A 9,657-nucleotide genomic window follows, 5' to 3' on the forward strand; every position below is an offset into this window, starting at 1 on the left:
AACCGGCTAGTTTTTAGGAAGAGTAAATTCAAGTGACGAGGGAGAGAGAAGTCATTTTTTTTCGGTCCGACGACGTAACTGCGTGGCGCAGACTAGTTTGCTTTAAGTCAGACATACATTGAATTATACCGAGTTTTACTACTCCAATATATTCTTTTGTTGGACCGTTGAAAAGATATCCCGTCGGTCCCTTATATATCATTACTGCGAAGATCGCTTTCACATTCATGAGATATATCTATTGCTCCCAAGTTTGATTACCAGTGAAATCAGCAAGGGACGAGATAGGTAACCAGCATTTCTTTTTGTTATATATTTATTTACAAGTTGACAGAGGCCTTTCAACGGCACCACGGTTTGCCCAATAATTTGATGGACGACAGCCTCATGTGTCACAGGAAATTTTTTTTGTTTGTTTTTCTCGCACGGAAGCAGGAAGTTGTTTGTGGTTTTCAATTTCTGTGTCATCCTGTCTCTGTTTATAAACAAGCTGATCGCCCTTATGCGTGCCATCCTTTTGTCACAATCGCCAGTGAATTAGATGAGTATTTATTGGTAATACTGGCCAGGGAGAGCCGCTTACCGTTTCAGTTCGTACAGTGCCGCTCAACAACTCAGTTTCATTGTTGTGCAGTATGTTTCGTTTCCTTAGCTTTCTGGAAGATTACTGAGTAGTTTAAATCTTCTATAAATAAAATTTGCATATAGTGACAATGCGTACGTCAAATTCTTAAATTAGAGAAGTAAAAAGGCCGGGGGCAGTTTTTAGTGAAAACTATAACTAGTTTTATGCATATTCGGATGCCTTTATGAAAGACTTATACAAAACCTAATATATTCGCAAGGGGTATCCAGATATCAGAGTTTCGTAAACGCACGGCTGGAAAGCTGTAATTGAAAAAATAACGAAGAAATGAGTAAATGAAAATAAAGAGAATTCTCCTTTGCCTTGTGGTTAGTGTGCTTGATATACATATTTGAGATCAGAAGTATCTCCTATTAACTATTTAACTCCCACAAGTGATTAACATGTATCCTCTCCCTATAATATCTATACATTATCCAGCAAACAACTTATTAGAAAATTCTGGTAACTAATTTTCAATTAATTGTATAGCAGCTGGAGGGGAGAATTAACAATCACACCAGGGGCCAGGAGTTCATTCAATTGAAATTTCCTGTCACCCCTTGAAGTAATTCATACATCTTGGTTTGAAAGCTCCGTTCTGGTTCCGGGCCATGGATGAGATGACTCATTGGATTGTAGTCGTGGACGAAAAAAACTTTATTTTTACTTTGGCTTAAAATGGACACAAGCGACTTGTAAGGAAGACTTGATTATGTTGATAACATGATGCAACCATGCGATGGAGAGGCATCTCAACCAGAAAGGAAGGAATATTTGTGATCAGCTGCTATTGGTTCCTATTTGAACGAGTGTCAGAGTTAATGTTGTTATTTTTTGAACACCCCTCACCCCCCCCCCCCCCCTTCGAGCTCCCCCTTGTCCCTGAAAAACGTAACATTTACAGTCTCGGAACATGTGGGTTATTAAAACAGGTAACTTTCTTGTCCTTTTCCAGGTTGAGTAATTCAATTATGATTGTTACTGGAGCACCCGTAAGGCTTAGAGAAGCCATCCACATGAGACATCATCCGGATAACATCATCAGATACAGTGGAATCGAAAATACCCGAGCATGCAAGTCTACCATCAAAAAGCACATGCGCCAGTCAGTAACTGAAGTGGAGCAAGGTAAGAATGAACATCAGCCGGTCGGATTGATGATGGGGAACGAAATAAATCAAACACACCAGTGACAACCAGAATCATCATGTTCCAGGTAGTTTATAGGTGTTAAAAAATTGAAAGCTTCACAGTGCAACTGAAGGTGACTCATCAAACAAACGACTAATCAAAAATTTAGCATTTATCATCTGGTCATGCAAGACGAGCAGATATATCATACAATTTTCGGCTGATTTCACTGTCTCTTTTAATGTTTTGGAGCTCCAAGTCCAGAGTTTTCAAAGCGCTAAGGTGCCAATGAAGAAACAGGAAGATATATAGTCGAACCACCCCTTTTCAACGGGTAGTTCCGAACGTTTCACCTCGACTATCATGAAACCTTTCTAGAATGACCATCAAACTCCAACTCTGTCTCAATGTGGCCGTAGTGATTGATCTGACGCAAGGGGTGATTGCACACTAGGTAGACTTATTGCAATCGCCGAAAAGAAAACCTCAAAATCTGTTGTTTCTTTTTCTTTTAACAGAATGGTTACAGTTCAGTTACTTCGCGTACTTTAGATTTAGCGCGCAGGCTGGAATAATGTGAAGTTGCACTGATCTTTCTTCTTCTCCAACGAAGCAAAATGTTTTCAAACTCCCTTTGCATCGCTCGATTCATAACCCCATAAATTATCGGGTTGATCCAAGCAGAGATGCAAGAAAACAGCATGGGCATCGACTGTAAGTAGGAAGGAACCGATATCTTCAAGCCAAACTCGACAGCTTTCATGGCAATCCCGGGCATCCAAGAGACACAAAATCCGAATACGGCGACGAAAAGAACCCGAGAGGTTTTTATTTCCTGTGCTCGTGATACGCCTTGGTTGTTTCCTTCATGTATGAAAGGAACGACCGCATTTTTGTGTCGCCAGATGACACGGTAGACACCGCAATAACCAAATAACACGAACAACATCGATAGAGAAGTGCATATTCCAAAACCTATGTAGACCACCTTCGTAGTATTTTCATCGGGGAAGGTCACTCTGCAGTGCAGGGCGTTTGGCTGCCATTCGAAAGTAGCTTGCAATGCAACAATGAACACGAGATAGAAAATAAACATGAAAATCCACACGAAACAAATCGAAATCATAGTTTTCTTTTTAGAGAAGAAGAACGAGTAATGTTGTGGTTTTACAACGCAAACATATCGATTAATTGCTGTAAGAGCCAAGATACTGAGGGACACAAAAACCCAGTAATTTGTAAGAAAACCAGTAAACTGGCAAAATTCGTGACTAAAGGGCCATTTGCGTAAACCAGAAGCTGCGGTCACAGAGGGAAACACAAAAACTGCCACCATGAGATCTACCACCGCCAGGGACAAAACGTAGAAATTAGTGATAGTTCGTAGACTCTTGTTTCTGTAGAAAGCCAGACAAATCAAGACGTTTCCAGCCAGAGATAGGACCATCATGATGGTAAAAAAAGCTGTGTGTAGAACGACAGCTCGCAGCCCTCTCGAATCTTGTTCTTCGCTTTCTACCATTGTAATGCTGAAGCAAAGAGCTAAAATCCTTTTAATTGATTTTTTTTCCCTTGAGATATGAAGCAAGGAAAGTATGAGGTATCGAGGTCTTTTCTCAACAGTCTTAGTCCTTTCTACGGCTCTTTCTTGGAACGCTTTGTATCAACTAATAGCTGACTGTGTATACCCCATTTTTCTGTTGGTGCAAAGTAACTCCTAGTGACGCACAAATATTGAACTAAAAGAAAATATAATTGGTACAATAGTTTCCCTTCAGCCAATGGGAAGCAAGAATTATTGCAAAGGGAAAAGAAAGCTGACAAGGCATTGGGATATAGAGCTGTCAACGCTTCCCTCAGAAACATTTTCCTTCATTTTTATATCATTATTTACTTTGCAGCACGTAGTAGCAACAAGGCTAAAGAGGTTTAACTGCAGAATAACTGTTGTTTTCAAATAAAAACTGACACATTAATTACCTTCCTCAAAGGGCATGTTTACTTTTGTGACGGCTATTTCTTAGAAAGACAAATACAAATTTTGTTATCCGGAAAAAGGAAAATTAAACCTCTTTTTGACTTTATGTCGCTCTGAAGACTCATTGGGGGAGGATTTTGCAATCTCTGATCTCCATACATCTGCCTTGCCTGGAGTGTAATCAATCCAATAAATCATAAAGAGTTTTTGACAGGTTCGTTCCTAATAACTCGCCACCTTTCTGCTCCCTGCTGTCTGTTTCTGAATCCTATTGGGTAAATGGACATTTCAAAATTACATAGATCAACTTTAAATTATTTATAAATGTTTGTCTCTTACAGAGACATGGTTAAATAAATGATAAACTCGTTACAAGTATAAAACTTGGATTTATGCCCTCCATAACACGGTGAAATAACAAGCAAAACCATGTTAAAAAAATTAAAAAAAAATAAAGGAAAAAAGAAAAAAAAGGCTCAGTGCTTTGCCCAAGTAAATAAAATGGTTCAAAACAAAGATTCAAGAAGCTTGCTCGCCGTCATGCTACACACAGTTCTGCTGGGCATCATTTTTGTTTTGTCTTCGTTTGGAAACTTGCTGGTATGTCTGGCTTTTTACAAAAACAGACGATTGCGATCAATCACTAATTTTTACGTTTTGTCTCTGGCAGTGGCTGATTTAACGGTAGCCATCTTTGCGTTTCCTTCTGTTATCGTGGCTTCTGGATTACGGAAATGGCCATTCAGTGACAGATCCTGTCAGTTTTCTGGTTTTGTTACAAGTTACTTGTTTATGGTATCACTTTGCATTCTAGCTCTGACATCGATTAATCGATATTTTTGCGTTGTGAAACCACAACGATACTCTTACTTCTTCAATCGGAAGAAAACTATACTATCCATTTTTTACGTCTGGATTGTTATGTTTATTTTCTATCTAACTTTCTACTTTGCTGTGCAAACTCATTTCAAATAGTACCTTAATGCCCTCTACTGCAAAATTACCTTTGAGGAAGAAAATACTACAACTGGCGCCTCTATAAGTTTTGTGATATTTGCCTGTCTATCAATGCTGATGGTGTTATTCGGGTATATTAGAGTCTACAGCGTCGTTTGGCAGCACAACAACGTTGTAGTACTTTTCGTACAAGAAACAAATATCCAAGGTGTACCGCGTGCGCGGGAAATAAAAACCTCTCGAGTTCTTCTTGTTACCGTAATTGGATTTTTCGTTTCTTGGATACCCAATATTGTCGTGGAGTTTGGTTTTGGAATAATAATTCCTTTTGGTTTTCAATCAACGCCAATGGTTTTTGCTTGTGTTTCTGCCTGGATTAATCCGATAATTTATGGTGTCATGAATCGGGCGATGCCAAGGGAGTTTCAAAACATTTTGCTCTGCGGTAAAGATGGAAGGATAAGTAGACAAATACGTGGTGCCAGCTTTTTCGTAAGAGCTAATGATAACAGAAGAACTTTAAATGAAAATGTTCTTACAGTTACTTCACTGTAAAGGAATGGATTGCGTGAGGCACAAGATCGATCCTAGCTTCAAGTTTAGCTCAACAGATTTATTTTTCTGTTGTCCTAGCTCTATAGCCTTAATTATTGTGTGTGCCGTGTTTCCTTGTAAATTAATTTCTAATTTTTTCTGATAAGGGGGTTGTCTCTTCAAAATCGCCCAGTTATGATAGGGCTTTGCGTATTAGCTTTTAGTTATTTGGCGATATTTCTGCTTTGTGAAGTAACAGGTAAAAGGAACATCAAGTTGTTGCTCTAGTCAAGTGCCAAATCCTGCTGGAGCAAATCCCACGTTCTATGGCTTGAAGCAACTAGTATTTTTTCTACTCCACCTGAATGGGGTGTCGTCAGGTTTACATGAGAGCCCTCCAGTACTCATTTACACTCTATGGTGAAAAGGGGCACTGTGAGAGTAAAGCGTCTTGCCCCAAAACACAACACTATGAAGTGGAGAAGCTTCGAACCCAGACCTTACGACCCAGAGTCTATCGAACTAACCTTATGGCCTCTTCATTCCAGATGGCATCCTAATGCCCCGTACTGTAAAATTACCTTTGAGGAAGACAATACTTAAACTGGTGCCTTTATAAGTTTTTTTTTGAACGGCAGTAACTCCTTCTTAACTCCTTCTTCTTCTCAATTTAACCCTAACAAACGCTCAGTCTATCAAATTTTCCTTAAGTCTGATTAAAATTTCAATAACGCTCCATGGGCGGTTTTTCTATTTGCATAGATCATTTAGATGACCTAACCCTTGATATGACATGTAACCGGCTAGCCTTTGTAGGAACACGAGGCGCGACCTTGAAATGAAATAGCAGGGACACGCATTACCACTCGATCTTTCATATTTATCTCAGTTCTAGGCCCCTAATCGTGGTGGTAATGATGACCGTGGCAGCTGTGGTGACCTTGATATGTAAATGGCACTTCTGGTGGGGTAAAGGATGCAATAAATTGGTACTGTAATAAGGACCACAGTGAAAACAATCAGGAAAACAGTAGTTATTATATCAATAAAATTGTTTCTGCAAAAATTATACCCGTTCGTAGTTTCTTTTTTCCATCTACGGTGCATCCAATTTTCTTGGTCAGCAACTGCTGTAACTCAAAGGTTTCCTTCAATGCGTTCTTCGTTTCTTTCTTTATTTTGATTTTTGATTTTTTTATCTATTTTTTAAATATTTTTTACCCAGCGTCCCCAAGTGATTTTTTCGATCTCGTGCTTTTCTCTTTCCTTCCGGCGCCCATTTCATCTTTATACTGATTGCATCCGTCGTTCTCTGATTAAATTTTTAAAAATTTAGATTCAACTGCTTCGCCTACTGTTTGTTTTTTCGAACAAATATCAGTATGCCTAAAGGCTAATAATAATGGTTAAAATGGTGAAAAGGTATCGGCTGCTCCAAATTCTCGTTAATGAAAAATCGAATTAGAATGACCAATTATTTCATTTATTTTTAACGACGTAGATGATTCCTTCTGACAGGAGATCTTGTTCGTCTCAAAAGGATCATGATTCAGCCAACAGAAGATACGATACACTTGCAAACGTCGATGATTTTCACAGCACTGTTAGCTCTGAACGTAGTTTTTACAGTCCTAAGAAATGCGCTTATTTGTTTGGCCTTTTACTGAAACAGGAGATTACGGACATTGACAAATATCTACGTGCTGTCCCTCGCTACAGGCGATATAACAACTATTTCCCTCAATTTGCCTGTTGGCTGTATTTCTGCAAGCTTCGAAGAATGGCCGTTCAAATTCCACTTTTGCCAATTTCTTGGCTTTGTTGTTTCCTTTTGGGCTAAAATTTCTGTGAACATATTGGCGTTAACAGCAGTTAATCGTTTCTTTTGCATAGTCAAACCTCACCTGTATTCAGTTCTTTTCTCAAGAAGGAAAACTATTTTATCAATTATTTTCGTCGTTTCACTAACTTTCTTGGCTTTCTTAGCAGCTACACTTGCCATACCTATATTGTTCGAATGGAACCAATTTTACCTATTGTGTTCGCCATCAGGAAATGACCTTAACAACAAATTCTCCTCTTTTATTACCGGCCTTTTGGCCTTAACCATGTTCTCAATTTTTCTCTGCTATGGGGCAGTTTATCACGCGATTAGACGCCACAACTCTGTCGTCATTCCTTCTCTATAAGAGGCAGGAGGTCCTGGAAATGTACCTGTAAGTCGTCATGAAATTCACGCATCATGGACTCTTTTAGCTGCCGTCGTAGGATTTTGTATTTGCTGGATCCCACCAGCAACCGTGAGGGCTTTACAAGATATGATGCATTTGCCGGTGCCACCATTTTGGTTGTCTTTTTCCACACTGTTTGGCGCCTTCAGTGGCTGGATTAACTCTGTTGCCTACGGTGTCATGAATAGAGTCATGAGGAAAGAATTTCTCAAAGTACTACGTCGCCAAAAAGAAAACTGATGGAGGCAGCTATTCGCTCCAAAAAATGGTTTCTATTTGTATTCTAGTGTATTCTTTGTAATCTGGGAAGGATCAAAGATCATGCAAAATAAAATTCAATGATATTTTCATTCTGATTCTTTCTCTTGAAGTAGAAATTGCTAGGCTTTTAGTCAGCAATATTGAGATGGGGACTTTGAATGGATCATTCAGTTACACAATACCCTCTGAATTGGTGGTCTACGGTGGTTGGTTGATGTTCTTCGTAGAAAATCGTTTTCAATTTCACCGACTATGGCAGCATGTCGAAAGGGATAAAAAAATTGCGGTGCTTATCTAGTTTGAACTAATTTTATGCACACTGAGATGCAACTTGGATCAAAACAGTTCAGTCTTTGAGTTAATGGCTTGTTCTGTCAAAGCTTCGACAGATGGTTTCAGAATCGGTTTAACATGCAGATGAGCTGTGAAAGACGCTATGACACCAATTCAATTCAGGTAAGAAATTAGTTTCAAACTGATAACAGCTTGTGGCACGATCATCACTCAAATAGCCTGAATATGCTCCTTATTGGTCGAAAGAGTACTATATTGCCAATATTTCTGGGAAAGAAAAACTATTGCTCCCAAAGAGACACATCTTCAATCAGAGCGACGGGAACGGGCTCCTGGTAATCAAAACATTGAGGATAACATGTCCACGAGAGAGCGGAAACGGCTACTCACAGTTAAAAACCTTTAAGCGGTAACCCTTTTACACTTGTATCTTTAGTTATAGCTTGTTGTAACCAGCTGTCTAACCTTTGGTGTCGCTGAAGAATGGAGGAGGATACACGAAGCTTGACAATCGTCGTCACGCATACAGTTTTTTGCAGTCTTTCGACACTTTTGGCACTAGCTGGAAACTTGCTCGTTTTTCTCGCTCTCTACAGAAACGGGAGATTACGAACCATTACTAACCTTTACGTGATGTCTCTGGCAGTGGCTGATGTGATTGCAGCGACCTTTCTTTTTCCTTTTAGAGCAATCGCCTCTGGCTCACGTAGGTGGCCATTCGGTTACAATTTTGCCCAGTTTGCAGGTTTCATTCGACTCGTCTGGGTTGGGGTGTCAGTTTGTTCCCATGTGCTAACAGCAGTAAATCGATATTTTTGCGTTGTAAAGCCACAAAGGTACTCCATCTTCTTCAGTAGAAAGAAAGCGATTCTATCAATTATTTTAGTTTGGCTAATAATGTGTGTTATTTCATTGACTGGTGCTCTTGGCTTACAATTTATTTACCTGTGGAATCCAAACAGCATCAGCCTAAACGGCATTTTAAAAAGTGATAAAAAGATTGGAAAGACTGTTAATATCGTTTTCTTATGCTTCGGCTCGCTATCAATTTCGATGGTAGTATATGGTTATGGAGGCGTCTATCGAGTCATACTACAACACAATAATGCTGTCGCCCCTTCTCTTCAAGGAGCCAGTAACTCAGATGCAGTGTCGGCACAGGAGATAAAATCCTGTCGAGTTCTGTTTGCCACCGTGTTTGGATTCTGCACCACCTGGTTTCCTTGGATTCCTTTGATAATTTTAGAACGTGGTTTTAACATTTCCATTCCATCCGTTGCTCTATCGATTCCAGCGTTGTCAACTTCCATCTCTACGTGGATCAATCCGATGATCTATGGTGTGATGAATCGAGCAATGCGAAGGGAGTTTCAAAACATACTTCTATGTCGGAATTGAGGGTGGCTGGGAAAAACTATCCGATGACACCGCTGTAGTGTAAATGACCACTTGGTAGAGAGAAACTGAAGCGAGGGCAGCATTAGATTAAAAAACGGAGGAAGTACTTGTGGTGTCAGCCCCGCTAAATTGTTTTCAATGGCAAGTTAATGTTTTCCCTGCCCAAATGATTTCCTTAAAATTTTTATTTGCCCAAACTAGACCAAACTCTCCGTCAGATCAAATGCTTCACCAAATATCTCGTG

At 39.5% G+C, this 9,657-nt stretch overlaps 2 protein-coding genes across 2 annotated transcripts; one reads left to right on the forward strand and one right to left on the reverse strand.

The window, feature by feature from the left end:
- Positions 1 to 1,530: 1,530 nt before the first annotated feature.
- Positions 1,531 to 3,401, reverse strand: LOC131795106 (melatonin receptor type 1A-like). Its single transcript, XM_059112679.2, has one exon. It carries the CDS (start codon positions 3,279 to 3,281, stop codon positions 2,283 to 2,285), a length of 999 nt encoding a protein of 332 aa, XP_058968662.1. The 5' UTR covers positions 3,282 to 3,401; the 3' UTR covers positions 1,531 to 2,282.
- Positions 3,402 to 8,497: 5,096 nt separating this feature from the next.
- Positions 8,498 to 9,412, forward strand: LOC136278066 (histamine H2 receptor-like). Its single transcript, XM_066161263.1, has one exon. It carries the CDS (start codon positions 8,498 to 8,500, stop codon positions 9,410 to 9,412), a length of 915 nt encoding a protein of 304 aa, XP_066017360.1.
- The last annotated feature ends 245 nt before the right edge of the window (positions 9,413 to 9,657 follow it).

The sequence above is a fragment of the Pocillopora verrucosa genome, chromosome 14 (assembly GCF_036669915.1).
Source record: "Pocillopora verrucosa isolate sample1 chromosome 14, ASM3666991v2, whole genome shotgun sequence".
In the NCBI taxonomy this organism is placed as follows: domain Eukaryota; kingdom Metazoa; phylum Cnidaria; class Anthozoa; order Scleractinia; family Pocilloporidae; genus Pocillopora; species Pocillopora verrucosa.